The sequence below is a fragment of the Salmo salar genome, chromosome 26 (assembly GCF_965601325.2).
Source record: "Salmo salar chromosome 26, fSalSal1, whole genome shotgun sequence".
Classification (NCBI taxonomy): Eukaryota; Metazoa; Chordata; class Actinopteri; order Salmoniformes; family Salmonidae; genus Salmo; species Salmo salar.
In genome coordinates, this window is record NC_138316.1 from 15249422 (window position 1) to 15271040 (window position 21619).

Here is a 21619-nt window from a genome sequence, read left to right on the forward strand (position 1 = left end):
ACAAAAAGAACAGTGATCCAACTACAAAACGCTCTTCACATGACTGTGTAAAGAATCTAGCACGTCATCAGAATGCGTGATGTTGTTATTCCAGGACGAGCCTTTTGACAGCTATAAGAAAAAGGCTGAATTAAATAAATCTCGAAATAGCTAAACTAATCGAATGAATGTATCTAGCTAAATAGAGTTTCGAAGAACGCTGGTATCGGCTCACATAGTTTTAACTGGCAAGCTTGAACCGAAAACGGTTAGAGCTACATTCTGCAATTGTTAGCTAGCAAGCTACAATAAATTAGACCGCTGCGTCACATAGCTAACTCAACTCGACCATGTGTCAGGTCGATGAGGAATATAATGGACAGCTAGAACACAGAGTGACCCCACGGTAAACTATTTACCCATTTAACAGCTAGATTACCCAGTTGCCTAACCTGCAGTCAAGCTAATGTCCACGTGTAACTAAGTTCAGCTCGCTAGCTAACGTTAGCTTAGCTACTTAAAGTGTTGTCTGCTGTAGCAACTGCTTCCATCCATCCACTCACAATTCATTTTTTTTTTCAATCGCAGTGTCTCCAAGAAGTGTGTCAAATGCAAAGAAAATACAGCGGTATTGATCATCCGAGCTGGAGATGCATTTTGCAGGTAACGTTAATTTAACTGCTTTTTGAGAGTCACAAACTACATGTATTTGTCTCAAGAACTGGCCCCACAGAATTTAGAGCAAAAATTGAAAAGTGGTAATTTATACTTAGTTGTGCATCTTTTGCTCTCATTGTCAGCATATATGCTCTTTGTAGCTAATAATGAAAAGTCATGTATTTATTTGGGTATGTCTTCTGGCCAGGGGCTGCTTCAAGGAGTACTTCATACACAAGTTCCGGGCCATGCTGGGAAAGAACCGGGTCATATTCCCTGGAGAAAAGGTATTGAATATCCATCTCTAACATTTGTGTAACGTCTTACAAAAATCAAAACCAATGAGTTGGCATTGTTTCTCTGTTGTAGGTTCTTCTTGCAGTGTCTGGTGGGCCAGCCTCTAGCTCCATGCTGTCACAGGTTCAAGAGGTAGTTGGGTCAATGTCTTCCTAGATGTGTAGTCGCACTGTATGTTGCAATTACTGAAATATCACAGGGCTGACATTTCAGATGCAACTCATTAAGTTTCTTCAAATTATTAAGGGTTTCAAACAGGTTTTGTTTTTCTGAATGAAAATGAACTTTTCTTCTCTCAGGGTTTGAGTCGAGACGCACCCAAGAAGTTGAGATTTGTCCCTGGCATTATCTACATAGATGGTAATGTACAGATGATCATATCTGCTCTATGGCACAATGTTTTTTCTTCATCTGTCACTTAGCAGGTGGTTCTGGCCCATTAGACTAGTTCATGTGTGATGATTTTCTATTACTATGTCTTGACAGAGGGCGGTGCCAGTGGTCAAAGCATGGAAGAGCGGGAGAGGGCAGTGGCTCAACTGGAGTCAGTTTTCAGAGCCACTAATTACCATTACCACATAGTCCACCTGGAGCAGGTGAGCTGCCTAGAGATGGGTCAGAAAAATGTTGTTTGTACTTCTGTCTGGGATGTGAGACTGAGCTTTGATCATTGGCATTAAATATGTACAGTGCCTTCAGAAAGTATTCAGACCCCTTGACTTTTTCCACATTTTGTTACGTTACAGCCGTATTCTAAAATGGATTTTTTTTTAAATCCTCAGCGATCTACACACAATATCCCATAATGACAAAGCGAAAACAGGTTTAGACATTTTTGCAAATGCATTAAAAATAAACGGATACCTTATTTACATAAGTATTGCTATGAGACTCAAAATTGAGCTCGGGTGCATCCTTTTTCCATTGATCATCCTTGAGATGTTTCTGTAACTTGATTGGCATCCCTGTGGTTAATTCAATTGATTGGACTTCATTTGGAAAGGCACATACCTGTCTATATCAAGTCCCACAGTTGACAGTGCAAAAACCAAGCCATGAGGTCAAAGGAATTGTCTGTAGTGCTCCGAGACAGGATTATGTCGAGGCACAGATCTGGGGAAGGGTACCAAAACATTTCTGCAGCATTGAAGGTCCCCAAGGACATAGTGGCCTCCATCATTCTTAAATGGAAGATGTTTGGGACCAACAAGACTCTTCTTTGAGCTGGCCATCCGGCCAAACTGAGCAATCGGGGGAGAAGGACCTTGCTCAGGGAGGTGACCAAGAACCTTATGGTCACTCTGACAGAGCTCTAGAGTACCTCTGTGGAGAATAAAGAACCTTCCAGAAGGACAACCATCCCTGCAGCACTCCACCAATCAGGCCTTTCTGGTAGAGAGGCCAGACGGAAGTCACTCCTCAGTAAAAGGCACATGACAGCCCACTTGGAGTTTGCCAAAAGGCACCTAAAGACTCTCAGACCATGAGAAATGATATTCTCTGGTGTCATGAAACCAAGATTGAACTCTTTGGCCTCAATGCCTGGTGTCACCTCTAGAGGAAACCTGACACCATCCCTACGGTGAAGCATGGTGGTGGTAGCATCATGCCGTGGGGATGTTTTTCAGTGGCAGGGACTGGGAGACTAGTCAGGATTTAGGCCGTCATTGTAAATAAGAATTTAACTGACTTGCGTAGTTTAAATAAAGGTTAAATAAAAGATTAACTGAGCAAAGTACAGAGATTCTTAATGGAAACCTGCTCAGGACCTCAGACTGGGGTGAAGGTTCACCTTCCAACAGGACAACATTCCTAAGCACACAGCCAAGACAACGCAGGAGTGATTTCGGGACAAGTCTCTGAATGTTCTTGAGTGGCCCAGCCAGAGCCCGGACTTGAACCCGATCGAACATCTGGAGAGACCTGAAAATAGCTGTGCAGCGACGTTCCCCATCCAACCTGACAGAGAAGAATGGGAGAAACTCCCCAAATACAGGTGTGCCAAGCTTGTAGTGTCATACCCAAGATGACTCTGCTGTAATCACTGCCAAAGGTGCTTCAACAAAGTACTAAGTAAAGGGTCTGAATATTTATGTAAATGTGATTTCATTTTTTTTTAAATATATAAATTAGCAAAAATGTCAACCTATTTTTGCTTTGTCATTATGGGGTATTGTGTGTAGATTGAGAGACTGATTTCATCAATTTTAGAATAAGGCTGTAACGTAAAATGTAGAAAAAGTCAAGGGGGCTGAATACTTCCCCGAAGGCATTGCATTATAGCTTGTCATTATTTAGAACATATGGTTGCATCATCATGTCTATTGTCTTTCGCTTCCCATGGTGTTTCAGGTACTCAGTCTCCCCAGCTCAGTGCTAGAGGCAGGATCCTCAGCAACAGAAAAACCACAGACTGGGTCGAGTTATAAAGCTGCTGTGGACCAATTCATCCAGACCAGGAAGAACCAGCATCCAGACCTCTCTGTGGAGAATGCCCAGAGTCACCTGTCCAGTCTGAGCATGCAGGAGGTCGAGAATGGAGGAACCAGCCCCATCACCCCTGAACAAACCCAAGCCCTTCAGAGACTGTTTGCCTCTGTGAGGACGCTGACAGCCAAAGAGGATTTGCTACACACACTGAGGTGAGAGATTAGACAGTATCTCCGAGACATGCCATTTACGAATCAGAGCATATGGCGGATGAACATGTCTGAAATGCTTCTGATGGTCTAGTTTGTGTAAAGGCCATTTATGACAGGTGTAATGCATTGCTTTGTCCAGGCAGCACCTGATTCTCCACACAGCGAGGACGCAGGGCTACACCAAAGTGATGATGGGGGACAGCTGCTCCCGCCTGGCCATCAAACTGCTCAGCAACATCTCTCTGGGGCGAGGGGCATCGCTGGCAACCGACACGGTGAGGAGAAAAATCCTCCCCTCTTTCAGCTCAGTAGAATAGTGAACATTATGTTTATGCCGCTCTAAATATTGCAATAAAGTACCGTTCGTAGCATCAGCGTAGCATTACCCCACAGACATACATTGTGTTTTGAGCTCTGGCAGCAGCAGCTGTGTTATTATGAAATGTTGCTATGTTCACAGGGCTTCTCAGATCCTCGCTACGGAGACGTGGTCATTGTCAGACCCATGAGGGACTACTCCTCTAAAGAAATAGCATATTACAACAGAATGTTTGACATCCCCTCAGTCTTCATCCCTGGCCTGGACACTAAGGTGAGAGTCGACTGTGTTCTGATTACTATCATTGGTATGTAGTGTGGCACTCTCTGCCAAGTCCGTTTTGAGTATTTTAAGAGTATTCTTCCTTCACCGCCTCTTCCAGGCACAAGACAAGGCCAGCATCCAGCACCTGACAGAGAGCTTTGTCACTAAACTCCAGACTGACTTCCCCTCTACTGTCAGCACAATCTACAGGTGAGGATGGGTAGCACACAGAGCCACACTAGGAACCAATTGTAAGAACGACTTCTAAACTCAGCAAAAAAAGAAACGTCCCTTTTTCAGGACCGTGTCTTTCATAGATAATTCGTAAAATCCAAATAACTTCACAGATCTTCATTGTAAAGGGGTTAAACACTGTTTCCCATGCTCGTTCAATGAATAAGCAATTAATGAACATGCACCTGTGGAATGGTCTTTAAGACGCTAACAGCTTACAGACGGTAGGCAATTAAGGTCACAGTTATGAAAACTTAGGACACTAAAGAGTCCTTTCTACTGACGCTGAAAAACACCAAAAGAAAGATGCCCAGGGTCCCTGCTCATCTGTGTGAACGTGCCTTAGGCATACTGCAAGGAGGCATGAGGACTGCAGATGTGGCCAGGGCAATAAATTGCAATGTCCGTAGTGTGAGACGCCCAAGACAGCGCTACAGGGAGACAGGATGGACAGCTGATCGTCCTCGCAGTGGCAGATCATGTGTAACAACACCTGCACAGGATCGGTACATCCGAACGTCACACCTGCGGGACAGGTACAGGATGGCAACAACAACTGCCCGAGTTACACCAGGAACGCACAATCCCTACATCAGTGCTCAGACTGTCCACAATAGGCTGAGAGATGCTGGACTGAGGGCTTGTAGGCCTGTTGTAGGTCAGGTCCTCACCGGCAACATCGCCTATGGGCACAAACTCACTGTCGCTGGACCAGACAGGACTGGGAAAAAGTGCTCTTCGCTGACGAGTCACGGTTTTGTCTCACCAGGGGAGATGGTCGGCTTCGCATTTATCGTCGAAGGAATGAGCGTTACACCGAGGCCTGTACTCTGTAGCGGGATCGATTTGGAGGTGGAGGGTCCGTCATGGTCTGGGGCGGTGTGTCACAGCATCATCGGATTGAGCTTGTTGTCATTGCAGGCAATCTCAATGCTGTGCGTTACAGGGAAGACATCCTCCTCCCTCATGTGGTACCCTTCCTGCAGGCTCATCCTGATATGACTCTCCAAGATGACAATGCCACCAGCCATACTGCTCGTTCTGTGCACGATTTCCTGCAAGACCGGAATGTCAGTGTTCTGCCATGGCCAGCGAAGAGCCCGGATCTCAATCCCATTGAGCACGTCTGGGACCTGTTGGATCGGAGGGCTAGGGCCATTTCCCCCAGAAATGTCCGGGAACTTGCAGGCGCCTTGGTGGAAGAGTGGGGTCACATCTCACAGCAAGAACTGGCAAATCTGGTGCACTACTTAATGCAGCTGGTGGCCACACCAGATACCGACTGTTACTTTTGATTTTGACCCCCCCCCCCCCCCCCTCCCCTTTGTTCAGGGACACATTATTTGATTTGTTAGTCACATGTCTGTTGAACTTGTTCAGTGTATGTCTCAGTTGTTGAATCTTATGTTCATACAAATATTTACACAAGTTTGCTGAAAATAAATGCAGTTGACAGTGAGGACCTTCCTTTTTTTGCTGAGTTTATATGTTGCACTATTTGTAAAGAAAAGTGGTTGAAAGTGGATTTTGTTAGGATCCTATATCAATCTTAAGTGAGCCTGTTATGTATCTAGACTCGTGTGAAGATAGCTGTTGATAATGTTTGAGGATTTTGGTACTGAGCACCTGTTTTGATGGTTGTCCTCCAGGACTAGTGAGAAGCTCAACACAGCATGTCCCCCTCAGAACACCCACACACAACCCTCTGCTAAGTGCCTACTGTGTGTGTGCGCCTTGGACACTAAACTAGGTGAGTCACACTGCCAGTGTACTAAGACGGCATCACATCACAGAAATGTACTGTACTCACTAAATAAAAGTACATGTCATTTTGTACTGAAATGAGTATTTTTATACCCTAATCACGTAAATCTCTACCTCTGCCTCCCCCTGTTCTTTAGAGGAGTTCTCTGCCTACCAGGCTACATTGATCTCAGAGCAGCTGTCTCAGAGGCGGGGCCCAGGCCCTGGGTTCACCCCTGGTACAGCAGCAGCTCCAGGGCTGCCTCCAGCCTCCTCGGCAAGCCAGTGCTGCTACTCTGGGGGGGGCCAGCATCAAAGCTGTATGACTGGAGAGGGGGGCTGCTGCTCCTCTGCTAAGTCAGTATTTGTCTCCTGTCCAATGTTTGCATTACTGTACAGCTGGATTATGTACAGTGTACAAAACATTAACACCTTCCTAATATTGAGTTGCACCCCTCCTTTTGCCTTTACAACAACCTCACTTTGTCAGGGCATTGACTCTACAAGGCATCGAAAGCGTTCCACAGGGATGCTGGCCCATGTTGACTCCAATGCTTCCCACAGTTGTCAAGTTGCCTGGATGTCCTTTGGGTGGTGGACCATTCTTGATACACACGGGAAACTGCTCAGTTTGTACCCAGCAGCGGTGTAATTCTTGACACAAACCAGGGCGCTTGGTCCCTACTATCATACCCCGTTCAAAGGCACTTAAATCTTGTCTTGCCCATTCACCCTTTGAATGGCACACATACACAATCCATTTCCCAATTGTCTCCTCCCCTTCATCTCCACTGATTGAAGTGGATTTAGCAAGTGACATCAATAAGGGATCATAGCTTTCACCTGGTCAGTCATGGAAAGAGCAGGGCTTAATCTTTTGTACACTGTGTATATTCACGTGATTACATTTAGGGTGAAGTGCCAAGCAACTTGAAGTTACTTGTACAAAAATAGTCTGTTTTAATTTGATCCTATTGAATTAATACAATACTGTGTGTTCTTTCAGGGAGCCAGAGACAGTGGATCTTAAAAGCCTGTTGTGTTACAGTTGTAGACTGACCATCAAAGACATGGTGAGGACATATTACTCCTAAACATGACCAATATAATCTTTACAAAGACTACAGCAGGACATTGTGAACCATGGCCTATCTCTGTTCTACAGACAGCAGAAGATGCCCTTCCACAGTACATACTGTCAGAGGCTGAGAGAAGGAAGAGAAGGTGAGATGTATACAACATTCTTAACTCAAAAACAAGAACTACTTGTGAAATAGCTGTTTTTGAATTTGCCCATGTCTGCGTAGAATATTGAGTTATTACCAATAGAATTGCACTAAGCATATCCTTATTTACCTTGTTACTTCTGTTTATGGACTTGTCTAGGTCTCAGATGAGGGAGGAGATCAGTGAGTTCCTGCTAGATGAGGAAGAGGATGAAGCCATCCTGAGGGTTAATGGGTCCTTGTGACAGACTAATACCCAGTGCTACTGGACAACGTCCACATGCACTGCAGTGACATTGTTCCCTTGGCAACTATACAGCCAAGGCGGTTTGTCTCAATATAAACTAATACCAATTGCTTTTAATTAATCAACTGACTGAATAAATATTATTTGGCTGTAAGACAATAGACTGATTTTTAAACTGTATTTTAACTGCACCCAAAATAAAGCTGCTTTGTACATGGCACTGCTTGGTGGTGAATCTAACATTGATTCAGGTATCACTAATGAATTGAATATGGATGTATGATGCTGAAACAATTAGTTTTTCCATGTCAGAAATGAGAATGAACATTTATTTGTATAGATGAACAATATTTTCATTGGTTTAGAAGCTAAATCGCATTCTATTGGAAATAGAAATTATTATTCTTCCACAACCGAGATCCCATAGCAACAACCTACATGGTTCTGCATTCTCCCATCAGCATCACACGGGTTCTCTGAAAATGAGAGCAAACATATGGAAATAAAGTACAACACATGTTTAAAGTTAGGAAAGGTTTTGCTTTTTGCATATTGGCAACTGCCCTAGCAATGGTTAAACCCTATTGTAACAATTCAGAAAAGAATGAAAAGCCACAATGGTAACTGTATAGTGTCACAATTTCTGAAACTACTCCAGCACGACATTTTCCAGAGATGGGGCTAATGTTGCGTTATGCATTATTCCAGCATGGAGACATTTTGTAAGGATTGTCATGACTAAGACATTTATGTTTCAGTCTTTACAGTGTTGCTATACTCTGTCATTTAACCAATGTATTTTACACTTGTAAAACATTTAAGAGATTCAAGTCTTGCCATCGAAAAGCCTAACTTGTTGCCACGTACAAAGTTAGCTTTCCTCCCAACTGAAGCGTTTCAATTTGTAAACAGTTTGAGTAAGATTCAGAGATTTGGCTGAATATGATCTAATAGTGTTTTGATTGGAAACAAACACCCTACTTTAGGTCCTTTTTCTCTCAAATTGTCCCCTTTGGCGCTGCGTTAGTCCACACTGTGCTGGTCGGTGTAGTGAAGATCCAGCCTGTGACCTGTCAGGGGGGCCTGTCTCTTCATTAAGGGGTAGTGTCTGTAGGTCGAGCCGGCCATCACACCTCATTCAGAAGCCCATATTTCTGTTGGAACCCAGGCAATAAGACAAGAGGAGCCTGGCTTTAGTCTGTGGTCAAAGTGCAAAGCATCTAACCTGCCCTTCTGATTGGAGAGGCCTAGCCAAACTTTCCAAAACCAGGGGACGGGCACTGGAGCAGACCCCTTGGCCACCACACAGCCTCTGGCTCACTGTCTGTCAGTACAGCCCACCAGCAGAGGCAAATAGTACTGTCAGAGTATAGAAACAGACAAAACATGCCTTTCCCCCTGGCTAAGAGGGGTTAGTGCACAGTGAAAATAGACCCACTGGAGCTAGCATTGGGTCTTTTAGAGGAAGACCAGGTAGAGGCGCCCCAAACAGGGGTGATCTGGATAGGACAGGACAGCCGGGGGGGGCGGGGCTAGCGATTGTCACTTGATAGCTTGTCTCTTGTCCACTTAATCATAGTCTCTGGTGAGCGGTAGAGGAAGATGAGTTTGGAGTAGAGCTCCTCTTCCAGCTCTAGCTCTCCTGTCTCCCTGACCAGGAAGATGTCTGTGCACAGCTTGAGGATACGGTTAACACAGGGCAGCTCCTCAAACATAATGGAGTGAGAGATCTCACTGAAGAAGCCCCTCACAAACTTCCCAATCACCAGCACCACAGACACGTACAGACCCATGATCCTGCAATGGAGAACAAGTGTAGAATGAGCATAATTTAACATAGAGCTCTCTTCTATACAGTTAATTTCCCACACAATAGTTTGAATGTAAATCAGGTCTATTCGATTTGCTGGAATGGGCTACCATTGAGAACACAGGCAGGCATAGATCCTTACCCATATCCTGCCAGGAAACCTAGACTGGGGGGGCTGACTTTGTCATTGAAGATGACCATCGGCAGGACGCCGCAGTCCCCTGTGGACGGAGGACAGTCGGCGATGCTGATGTCCCACCATTCCTGGGCCCCACGGGTGCTGTTCAGAGAGCGGTCCCTCATCAGAGACAGTGTTACATCCTGGTAGCCCTCCTCATCACCTGCAACATAACATGGTGTCAGGGAGACAGTAACACAGACTGATTGCCCATGTTCTAGCTTTGAGCTTCCTTAAAGACGGATTGGTTGTTTAGCAACAAAACTGATGTATACGCAACTATGGGGCAAAACAGACGGGGTTGGCTTAGATTGTTAAAAACATGTAAACTATATATATATATATATATATATATATATATATATATATATATCATCGCCAATGTTTATTGAAAATACAAAGAAAGAAAGCTGAACAATGAGCACTTGTCTCTCAAATAAATCGTTACAGCTAGCAAATTCTGGCCGTATTAGTAGACGTGACATCAGTCAAAACAAGACATGGTATCAAGAACAACGAGCTGAAACGAGCCACTTAGGATTCACCAAATGGCAGTTTCTTGTCATTGTTGCTAGGTATATGGCCATCCAGAACCATAACGACACACTGCCTTCTGCCCCTTTGAAGCGTGTGCATCGTTATCGTGACGCTGTCAGCTAACCGTCTATATTTCAAGTACCGTATGGCAGGAAGGATGTTTATACATAAAAGCCGCTCTGACCTTTATACAGCTGGTCGACTGGTTTGGCCTCGGCTCCGTTTGGTGCTCGGATATAGTTGGGGAACATGTGAGGCACACGTCTGATAAAAAAAAAAAAAGTACAGGTAATGTCAAACAGAATTCAGGACAGGATTTCACACAGAAATCTAAATGAACTCGGCAAAAAAATAAACTGTCAACTGCATTTATTTTCAGCAAACTTAACATGTGTAAATATTTGTGTGAACATAAGATTCAACAACCGAGACATAAAATGAACAAGTTCCACAGACATGTGACTAACAGAAATGGAATAATGTGTCCCTGAACAAAGGGGGGGTCAAAATTAAAAGTAACAGTCAGTATCTAGTGTGGCCACCAGCAGCATTAAGTACTGCAGTGCATCTCCTCATGGACTGCACCAGATTTACCAGTTCTTGCTGTGAGATGTTACCCCACTCTTCCACCAAGGCACCTGCAAGTTCCCAGACATTTCTGGGGGGAATGGCCCTAGCCCTCACCCTCCGATCCAACAGGTCCCAGACGTGCTCAATGGGATTGAGATCCGGGCTCTTCGCTGGCCATGGCAGAACACTGACATTCCTGTCTTGCAGGAAATCGCGCACAGAACGAGCAGTATGGCTGGTGGCATTGTCAAGCTGGAGGGTCATGTTAGGATGAGCCTGCAGGAAGGGTACCACATGAGGGAGGATGTCTTCCCTGCAATGCACAGCATTGAGATTGCCTGCAATGACAACAAGCTCAATCCGATGATGCTGTGACACACCGCCCCAGACCATGACGGACCCTCCACCTCCAAATCGATCCCGCTCCAGAGTACAGGCCAAGGTGTAATGCTCATTCCTTTGACGATAAATGCGAATCCGACCATCACCCCTGGTGAGACAAAACCGTGACTCGTCAGTGAAGAGCACTTTTTGCCAGTCCTGTCTGGTCCAGCAACAGTGAGTTTGTGCCCATAGGCGATGTTGTTGCCGGTGATGTCTGGTGAGGACCTGCCTTACAACAGGCCTACAAGCCCTCAGTCCAGCCTCTCTCAGCCTATTGCGGACAGTCTGATCACTGATGGAGGGATTGTGCGTTCCTGGTGTAACTCGGGCAGTTGTTGTTGCCATCCTGTACCTCTCCCGCAGGTGTGATGTTCGGATGTTCCGATCCTGTGCAGGTGTTGCTCCACATGATCTGCCACTGCGAGGACGATCAGCTGTCCGTCCTGTCTCCCTGTAGCGCTGTCTTAGGCGTCTCACACTACGGACATTGCAATTTATTGCCCTGGCCACATCTGCAGTCCTCATGCCTCCTTGCAGCATGCCTAAGGCACAGGGACCCTGGGCTTCTTTCTTTTGGTGTTTTTCAGCGTCAGTAGAAATGCCTCTTTAGTGTCCTAAGTTTTCATAACTGTGACCTTAATTGCCTACCGTCTGTAAGCTGTTAGCGTCTTAACGAACTTTCCACAGGTGCATGTTCATTAATTGTTTATGGTTCATTGAACAAGCATTGGAAACAGTGTTAAAAACAAATTTACAATGAAGATCTGTGAAGTTATTTGGATTTTTACGAATTATCTTTGAAAGACAGGGTCCTGAAAAAGGACGTTTCTTTTTTTGCTGAGTTTACTACATTTGACTTTGAGCGGAGAGCAAAACATACACTGGGTCTGTGCGGTTCCCCACTAGCAGGGAAGCCAGGTCTGCTCTGACCGGGTTGCCTGGATCCAGATCGATGGAGTACTTGTCAGACGTGTGCTCCACAGTGCCTCCCTTGCCAAGGTCCCTGAAGAAAGAGACAGACACAAATACTATAGAAAACCACAGGGCAATTGCATAAAGAAATGTTTTTACTTCTGCAACAACTTAAAACCACACACACACACAAACAGGTGCATACACATACAGATGCACACACACACCACACCCAGCTGACCTCTGGAAGGTCCAGGCCAGGCGTAGGGTCATGTCCACAGTGCTGCCCAGCAGCTCCTTGACCACCTCCTGTCGACTTGGTGGGCTGATCCTCCACACTGACCCTGAGCTGCCCTTGATCTTAGCTGTCACTATGTCCTCATAGCTGTAGAGGGTGATGAACTGCATAGCCCTCTGCAGGGGACACACACAGACAGTCAGAAGTTACAACTACCTACCACGGAGGCAAATAGAGAGCAGCAGAGCTCAAGTCCATGTTTGTTGTATTCATCATTCAACAGGGATCACTTACTCACAGTTGTACACAATTTGTTTAATTATAATCTAAAACAGGGTGCCCAAGGGAAGGAAATGAGTTGAGCTCTTTACAGTAGAGTTGGAGGTATTACGCACAGCATTGTCATAGAAGTTGGTGGTGAGTTTATTGTAGTCCTCCTCAGTGAAGGACTGAATGGACTGCTGCTGGACACTCATGGTGAACAAGGGCTATGGAGAGGGACAATGGTTAACATTTTAGTACAACAAATCTAACATGAGCACATATCAAATGTATCTTCCATAGATTCTCCAATGCTTTCTTTTTAGTGCTGGACGAGACTTGCCGTTGAAGATGACCATGGGCAGCATGGGTCCGGTGCCCATTAAGAGTGTAAACTGTGCTCACTTATAATTTCCCCCCCAGTAATTACCTCATATCCTCCCAGCTTGACGGTCACTGTGACATCCACAGGGTGATTGACCACGCCCACCACCGATCTGACCAACGAGATGAAGAGCAGCGGGAACCAGATGATGCAGATGAGAAAGAAGATGATGAGTCCTCCCATCCCATACTTCACTATCTTCTTCTTCTTTTGGCCTTTGGGCTGAGGGTATTTCTGAGGATGAAGAGGAACCAGCTGTAAAAACTGCTGGCCTAATCACATAGTACAACAGACAGCAAGGGATTTTATCAACTACATTTGTAACCTAGAGGTCTTTGTACCTTCTCTGTCTCACGGCTGCACTTGATGATGAAGATGTTGGCGTAGATGTCTTCCACACACATCCAGTTGGAGAGGGACAGAGTGGTGTCAGTCCACACCCAGTCCATCACTGCCCGGAGCTCCACCAGGAAAGGCACCAAGCGGAACCTGAGAGACAGACAGACAATCTCACCCTGTACCAGTACCCAACCTCATCCCATCACCTCACTGAACAGGGAGACTCCCTGACTCAAACATATTACATGGTGTGGCAGAGGAGGAGATTCTGAATGGACAGACTCACCCCTGGAAGAGGAAGAGGTTGAGGTGGTTGAACTTCTTAGTGAGGAAGTTGCCCAGGATTCGGGTGGGGTAGCCACAGCGGATCTGATAGGCCGACAGGGCAAAGTAGATACACTTGAAGAAGTACCAGAGCTGAGCCACCGAGTTTTGACTGAACATCCTGAGAGGACAGAGGGAGACACACCTCAGTACACACCTCAGAGAAATGATGCAATAGGCACACCGCTTCAGGACCGTCGAACACCACGAAGATAGACAAACACAAGTGTGATTAAATAGACAAGACGTAATGAGATGTGTCACTCTGCGGACACACCTTCCTCTTCCTCACCTCTCAGTGACAGCAGGCAGGATGAAGAACATCCAGAGGTGGATGCCGATCACCAGGATGATCTGGAAGATGAGCTTGCCCAGGACGGTCTTGCGGAGGTAGAGGGCTCGGTCGATGATCATGGTGCTGAACTGGATGAGCAGCATCACCAGGAAGGCCTCGGGCACCTGGTCCTCTGACAGCGTGGAGGCAATGTCTGCTGCGGCCGAGTGTTTCTGAGGCACAATGGGCGAACCGTTTAGTCCACAGAATGCTATTATAGCGTCCTGTGACCAAGCTTTTAGAGATGGTGTTTTGATGATTTAATCGGAACAACATGTAGGTGGTGATGCAACAATGAGTAATACAATATCGGAACTGTTTTTGAGAGGTTTGAAAGGTTTGAGAGCTTTTGCCGGCGCAGGTATAGGAATAGGTTGTGTGTCAAGAGTGGCCTTGTACAGCAAGTGCATTCATTGCAGTCATGTAAACAGTACTCACTCCAAAGGCCCAGAAACCGAAGACAATGATGATGAAATCCACCACGTCAGTGAGGAACATGAGGGCGTAGACATCAGTGGCAGCACGGTACGGTGCATGTAAGATGTCGCTGAAGAATTCGTGACAAGGCTTGTAGACATTCCACACACTACAAAGAGGGTTGGGAAATCAAATCACTGCCTCATGCCCAAATATGGCACGATTATAGAGGACCGCTGATTCATACAGCACAGTAATGGCGTCACAACCAACTACACTTCTAAATGTAAATCAAAACCCACAGAATTATTTACAAACCATAATAACACTAGAGAATACACTGGTTATGTAATTGTGCGACGTCTGTATTGTCTGACGAGCTCTCCAGTGAGTGACTCCTGTGTACTTACGCTGTGATGGTGAGGTGCTTGATCTTCTCTCCCACTGCTATCAGCTTCTTACTGGCTGCCTCTCTACGCTTACCCTTCTGTTTCTTCTTCTGCTCCTTCTTCTCAGCCTTGATATCTAAGGCTTCTAGAATCCAAACAGAATACAAATCATTTCACTGTAACTCTGAGGAGGGCAGTCATAAGGACACACACTCCTATTCTGAAATCCCAAGCCCTTAATTCATGAATGTCTTCATTCTCCTTCTTAACTGACCTTTGCTTAATTGTTTTTTCTTGCGGAAGCGCATGATGCTGCCCTTCTTCTTGGGTCCCTCCACAGGCAGGCTGGGGGGCGGCTCTGGGGTGGGGGCTAAGCTGGTGCTGGGCTCTGGTTCAGGCTCTGGTTCGGCCTTCTGGTCCTCATCCGGTTTGAGTTCCTCCAGGTCCATGAGGCTGGGTCCTGGGCTGGGCTGGACATGGACCTCAACCCCCTCCCCCTCTCCTTCCTCCTTCTTCTTGTTGGCCTCCTCTGATGGCCGTGAGGGCTTCTCCTCCAGAGCACATTCCTGGTCCCACAGGCCATACCGCTGATGAGAGACAGTGAAGAAACAAAAGCGTTAGGAGTATTGAATCCAAATCTTGTGGTATAAACGTACACTACCGTTCAGAAGTTTGGGGTCACTTAGAAATGTCCTTGTTTTTGAAAGAAAAGCACATTTCTTGTCCATTAAAATAACATCAAATTTATTAGAAATACAGTGTAGACATTGTTAACGTTGTAAATTGCTATTTTAGCTGGAAACGGCTGATTTTTAATGGAATATCTACATAGGTGTACAGAGGCCCATTATTAGTAACCATCACTCCTGTGTTCCAATGGCACGTTGTGTTAGCTAATCTTAGTTTATCATTTTAAAAGGCTAATTGATCAGTAGAAAACCCTTTTGCAATTATGTTAGCACAGCTGAAAACTGTTGTTCTGATTAAATAAGCAATAAAACGGCTTCTTTAGACTAGTTGAGTATCTGGAGCATCAGCATTTGTGGGTTCGATTACAGGCTCAAAATGGCCAGAAACAAAGCACTTCCTTCTGAAACTAGTCAGTCTATTCTTGTTCTGAGAAATGAAGGCTATTCCATGCGAGAAATTGCCAAGAAACTGAAGATCTCATACAACGCTGTGTACTACTCCCGTCACAGAACAGAGCAAACTGGCTCTAACCAGAATAGAAAGAGTGGGAGGCACCGGTGCACAACTGAGCAAGAGGACAAGTACATTAGAGCGTCTAGAAAGTTCTTTGTTTCTGGCCATTTTGAGCCTGTAATCGAACCCACAAATGCTGATGCTCCAGATACTCAACTAGTCTAAAGAAGCCCAGTTTTATTGCTTCTTTAATCAGAACAACAGTTTTCAGCTGTGCTAACATAATTGCAAAAGGGTTTTCTAATGATCAATTAGCCTTTTAAAATTCTAAACTTGGATTAGCTAAAACAATGTGCCATTGAAACACAGGAGTGATGGTTGCTGATAATGGGCCTCTGTACGCCTATGTAGATATTCCATTAAAAAACTGCCATTTCCAGCTACAAGTCATTTACAACATTAACAATGTCTACACTGTATTTCTGATCAATTTAATGTTATTTTAAATGGACAAAAAATTAGCTTTTCTTTCAAAAACAAGGACATTTCTAAGTGACCCCAAACTGTTGAACGTTAGTGTATGATTATAAATGTCAAGGCCAACAGAGTCATGGCTGAGAGTTGAATGGTGGGCTGGTATACCTGCAGCAGTGAGCGATGGAAGAAGAGAGCCAGCAGCTGCAGCAGATCATAACGGATGTAGTTATCAGTCTTCTCCAGGCCCAGGATACGAGGTGGGAAGAAAGGCTTGTCCTCGTTCAGCGTGAGCTCATATACACTGTTCCACGGGAAGAAACCAAACTGGAACAGGTACTTCACCACCACCATGACCTGAGTGGAACCGGAACAAACCAGAACAATGCAGAGGGAAACATAGTTTAACATAAAGAAACGTATCTAATACATGACCATCTGTTAAATACTATTATTTTTAACATTTTTGTGAAGGCTAACAGCCTGGAACGGGAACAGTGTGGAATAAAGCCCTAAATTAGGTCTGGAAATCTAGAATGCTATTTGGTTTCTACCTTTGGTTTACACCAGGTGTTCAATAAAAAATTCAAAATTCTTACATCACATACTTCACATCTTATGCAATGTTTACACCACTTTAGCCAACGAAGGCAAGAAGAGGGAGAAGATAGTAAGGCATCTGCACCTGTGCCATGGCTATGTCTCAACAGGCTTGTATAGGTGTGCACTACCATACTACATCGGTGCAACAATAACAATCCATAAACCAGCCCTGTCTTGGTACCAGCATTATCAACGCAACGACCCACCTCAGTGTAGACAATAGCGGTCATCCAGAACTTCTTGGTGGGGCGTGGCACGGCCAGCATGGCCCAGAGGAAGATGAGGATGGGCAGCACCACTGAGATGACGGAGGCCGTCACCATGTTGTTGAGCACGACGATGAAGTAGCACACCAGCTCTGAGTTGGCAGCCAGGAGGTTGTACAGGGCAAACTGCAGCTTCAGCAGGCGGTTCTGAGAGGAGTAGAACTCTCTACACTGGACCAGCTCCTCCACAAAGAACTGCCTGAGTTAGGGGGTATAGAGACATCGGGGTCAGTACAGTTCATACACGCAGGACATACACAAGCTGATACGTGGGGACAGTTGGCAGTCTGAGTCGATCAGGCTAGAACCTGGGTTCTGTAGCATTCTGTAGGTTCTGTAGCATGTCAACTGTAGAGGTCTTTTGGGAACATTGTGACGTATATGTCAGTACCGGTCAGTGAGCATCTCGCTGGCGGTCCTGGAGTGGCGGTAGCGGCTTCTGTGCTGTGGTTCTGTCTCCACCCCCAGCAGCTCCAGAGTGGGCTCTGAACAACACAGGGTGGTGCCGCTGTGACGCTCACGCTCGCTCAGCTCCACCAGCTCCAACCCACTACAACATAACACACAGGTCAGCAATAACGCTTAACACTGACTGAATTATATACCGAACAAAAATAAACGCATCATGCAACAATTTCAAAGATTTTACTGAGTTACAGTTCATATGAGGAAATCAGTCAATTGAAATCAATGTATTAGGCTCTAATCTGTGGCATTGTGTTGTGTGACAAAACTGCTCATTTTATTGTCCCCAGCACAAGTTTCACCTGTGTAATGATCATGCTGTTTAATCATTTTCTTGATATTCCAAACCTGTCATGTGGATGGATTATCTTGTCAAAGGAGAAATGCTCACTAACAGGGATGTAAACAAATTTGTGCACAAACTTTGAGGGAAATAAGCTTTTTGTGCAAATGGAACATTTCTAGGCTCTTTTATTTCAGCTCATGAAACATGGGACCAACACTTTATATTTTTGTTCAGTGTAGATGACTACAAACCAGTAAGAAAATGATTTTTTTTTCATATACATTTTGTTCAATTCTATTCTGTTCCTCCCTCGAAAGAGATATTCAATATTAATGTGCCCAATAGGTTAAATGGGCCATCACCTTCACCAACCTGGTGGCACTGGTTCTATTCACGTGGTCCGTGTCTCCCTCTATGTCTCCCAGACAGGTCTCCATAGTGGGGCTCTCGCTGCCCTGGGACAGCTGATCCTCCATGGGCTCCCTCAGAGATCCCTGTAAAACACTACAGGGTTAGGGTCCATCACTGGTCATACTGGGACAGTGTCTCACTAGAAGTAGATGACTTCTGGTTGTGGGAGGTACCTTATAACTGACCTGGCTGACGTTGTGTATGAGGTGGTAGCGTTCGTTGCACAGCACGGTGGAGGTGTCCACGTACTGCTTGGTGATGAGGTTGAGCCACTCTGTTAGGCCATCCACCATGGCCAGGAACACGATCCACAGCAACATGAGGACGTCCAGGATCCTCTGCACGATGTCTGCCTTCCCTAGAGCACAGCATGAGATTACATTGCACTAGGTCATACAGACAATAAAATGTGTGAAACTTAATGAATAAATGGCACTGGGAATATAGTGGGCAAAATATGTAACCTACATCATTAAATAAACCCCAAAATACCTGAGCCCTCTCCATCAAGTTCGTCATTGTCGTCGATCTCTTCGTGTGAAATACTTTCTTCAAATTCAAGACTACCTTCATGACCTGTAACAGAAAAAACAACAAGTTAATCACTGTGTGTATGTGTGTGTGTGTGAGAGAGAGAGCGTGTGTGATCTCTGACCTGGTGCTGGAGAACTGTCCTGTTTCCTCAGCCGTCTCTCCTCTCTTTCCAGCCTCCTCTGTTCTTTCTGTCTCTCCTGACGTTCTCTCAGCGTTGCCTTGGCGCTGGTCACCCACGCCCGGTACGCCAGCTGAGGGCACGGGGGGGGGCAGGAGGAATTCACATGCTTCAATACTGCATTATGAAAGGCAAGCTTTGGAGTATTTTGAGTAATATTGTTGTTTTTGCACATTTCAGTGCATTTTAGCACTGTGAAAATGCTGTGGTGGCAGAGGCTGTGTTGATTAACTGTAAGGTGAACTCACCTGAAAGGCAGTCTGTTTCTGAGGCTTTTTTTCTTCTGAAAATAGTTCTTCTTCCTCCTCACTGTCCGACTCAAACAGGTAGTAATCCCCAGAATGCAACACTGCAAAGGTAAACAGAAACCATCCAGATGATATCAATACATAGGGACCGGACAGACCATGGGTAGTGAATGCATTTACTGGTAGTACAACTATGGCTGTGGCAGTCACAAAATTTAGTCAGCCGGTGATTGTCAAGCAAATAGCTGTCGGTCTCGCGGTAATTGATGATGAATTAACATAAAACACACTCAGCATCTCCTGGCTTCCACACAAGCCACTGATGCAGACCTTTGGAATGTCTACATTTTAAAAAGTCTAATAAATCCATGTAATATAGCCTGCACCTTCAAAATAAATCCATTATTTATTTTAGACGGGTCTAAAGAAGCATGATATGAAGAAAATGTAGTCTATTCAGAAAAACAGAATAGCATACTCTGAGCTGTCCTTATTTAAGGTCTTGATCTGGCTATGCTAAATGGTTATGGGCTACACTAGTTCATTTAGCAGACAAGATTTGCTTAGAATTCTGTGTCATTATTTTATATTACTTTATGGTATGAAGAATACAATTGAACAAAGTTGAATAAAATAAAAATGATATTTTCTCCAAACGTTTTGAGGGAGTGCACACATGCGGCTATTCTGTGTTGAGCGGTTAACAAATAAATATGTACTCCTATATGCTTAATTAAGAGTTAATAATGCAACTTTATTTGTTCTACAAATGTTGGGCTATATGTTTTGATTGTTAATACAATGTAAGGCTGCATGATGCGATGCTAATGATGATTTGAAAAAAGTTGCTTGAAAGGCATGAGCTCTGGTTTGTTTTTTTGCACAGGGTGTACACACTTCATTAGTCTCTCATTCACAATTTGACAAGCACTTGTGGTCCCGTGTGGCTCAGTTGGTAGAGCATGGTGTTTGCAACGCCAGGGTTGTGGGTTCGATCCCCACGGGGGACCAGTACGAAAAGAAGAAAAAAAATGTATGAAATGTATGCATTCACTACTGTAAGTTGCTCTGGATAAGAGTGTCTGCTAAATGACTAAAATGTAAAAATCTAAATAATGCCTCGAAATATCACGGCGGCATCTCCTTTGGTGACCGTAACGCACACCAAAAAAAATCTATGCCTTTTTGCGGCCAGTGGCTGTTGTGCCCTTGGCCCGGAGTGCTGCATTGTGCCCTTCTCCCCGAGTGCTGCAGATCGGTGGGTCCCCCACGAAACGGTTGAGCTAACGTAGGCTAATGCGATTAGCATGAGGTTGTAAGTAACAAGAACATTTCCCAGGACATAGACATATCTGATATTGGCAGAAAGCTTAAATTCTTGTTAATCTAACTGCACTGTCCAATTTACAGTAGCTATTACAGTGAAAGAATACCATGCTATTGTTTGAGAGTTCACAGTTATGAACTTGGAAATGTGTTAATAAACCAATTAGGCACATTTTGGCAGTCTTGATACGAGAATCTTAACAGAAATGCAGTGGTTTATTGGATCAGTCTAAAACTTTGCACATACACTGCTGCCATCTAGTGGCATCTAAATTGCGCCTGGGCTGGAATAATTCATTATGGCCTTTCTCTTGCATTTCAAAGATGGTACAAAAAAATACAAAAAACCCCAATTTTTTTCCTTTGTATTCACTTTTACCAGATCTAATGTGTTATATTCTCCTACATTCATTTCACATTTCCACAAACTTCAAAGTGTTTCCTTTCAAACGGTATGAAGAATATGTATATCCTTGCTTCAGGTCCTGAGCTACAGGCAGTTAGATTTGGGTATGTCATTTTAGGCAAAAATGTAAAAAAATAAAAAGAGGGGCGGATCCTTAAGAAGCACCTCTCACTCACATGGCTTTCCATCACGTGATCGTCTCTACCTCACAGGCTACAAGTGAAGACAGACATATCGGGGACACAACCGTGCGCGTCCTTATCCAATTCCGAGGTGCATATTGAAGATATTGGAAGATCTGTCCACATTTACTTTTCGTCAGTCAACAAAATGAATAGGCCTAACGAACTGCAAAAGCACTATCCTATGTCAATATACTATCCCCATAGTACAAAAGTCAACCTATTCTATTCTGTGCGAGAAATACATATTCCAAACATAGTCTGGGACAGTTGTGGGATGCAATAGATCCCAAATTAAATCAACCACTAGCATCAACAAAAACGTTTTTTTACCCAATGTGGCTGACGCAACAGATCAGAAATATTTATCTTAAAATGTTGATAAACTAATAGGCTATTCCTTCACATTAT

General features: G+C 44.7%; 2 protein-coding genes across 3 annotated transcripts in view; one reads left to right on the forward strand and one right to left on the reverse strand.

The window, feature by feature from the left end:
* Positions 1–69: 69 nt before the first annotated feature.
* On the forward strand, positions 70–7828 carry ctu2 (cytosolic thiouridylase subunit 2 homolog (S. pombe)). The gene is made up of 15 exons (XM_014175506.3): positions 70–385; positions 568–642; positions 845–923; positions 1006–1065; positions 1233–1293; positions 1420–1529; positions 3286–3575; positions 3715–3850; positions 4036–4167; positions 4277–4368; positions 6042–6142; positions 6294–6492; positions 7142–7208; positions 7301–7359; positions 7522–7828. Exons 1-15 carry the CDS (start codon positions 330–332, stop codon positions 7604–7606), a joined length of 1602 nt encoding a protein of 533 aa, XP_014030981.3. The 5' UTR covers positions 70–329; the 3' UTR covers positions 7607–7828.
* Positions 7829–7923: 95 nt separating this feature from the next.
* The window catches only part of LOC106587265 (piezo-type mechanosensitive ion channel component 1), a 73319-nt gene continuing 59623 nt past the window's right edge, over positions 7924–21619 (reverse strand). The window contains exons 30-51 of one of the 2 annotated variants that reach the window (XR_014382817.1): positions 19295–19395; positions 18990–19119; positions 18827–18910; positions 18520–18692; positions 18296–18417; positions 17564–17722; positions 17113–17371; positions 16472–16660; positions 14961–15273; positions 14708–14831; positions 14319–14466; positions 13839–14053; positions 13509–13667; positions 13225–13372; positions 12929–13117; positions 12633–12725; positions 12241–12413; positions 11968–12090; positions 10318–10397; positions 9561–9759; positions 8590–9405; positions 7924–8084 (exon numbers count right to left, since the gene is read on the reverse strand). Coding sequence is in view for 1 of the 2 variants with exons in the window: in XM_014175505.3 (XP_014030980.2) it covers positions 9141–9405; positions 9561–9759; positions 10318–10397; positions 11968–12090; positions 12241–12413; positions 12633–12725; positions 12929–13117; positions 13225–13372; positions 13509–13667; positions 13839–14053; positions 14319–14466; positions 14708–14831; positions 14961–15273; positions 16472–16660; positions 17113–17371; positions 17564–17722; positions 18296–18417; positions 18520–18692; positions 18827–18910; positions 18990–19119; positions 19295–19395 (3446 nt within the window). In the remaining variant the exon portion in view is untranslated. Of the gene's footprint in view, positions 9406–9560; positions 9760–10317; positions 10398–11967; positions 12091–12240; positions 12414–12632; positions 12726–12928; positions 13118–13224; positions 13373–13508; positions 13668–13838; positions 14054–14318; positions 14467–14707; positions 14832–14960; positions 15274–16471; positions 16661–17112; positions 17372–17563; positions 17723–18295; positions 18418–18519; positions 18693–18826; positions 18911–18989; positions 19120–19294; positions 19396–21619 lie in introns of both variants that reach the window. The other variant, XM_014175505.3, reaches the window with a different exon arrangement.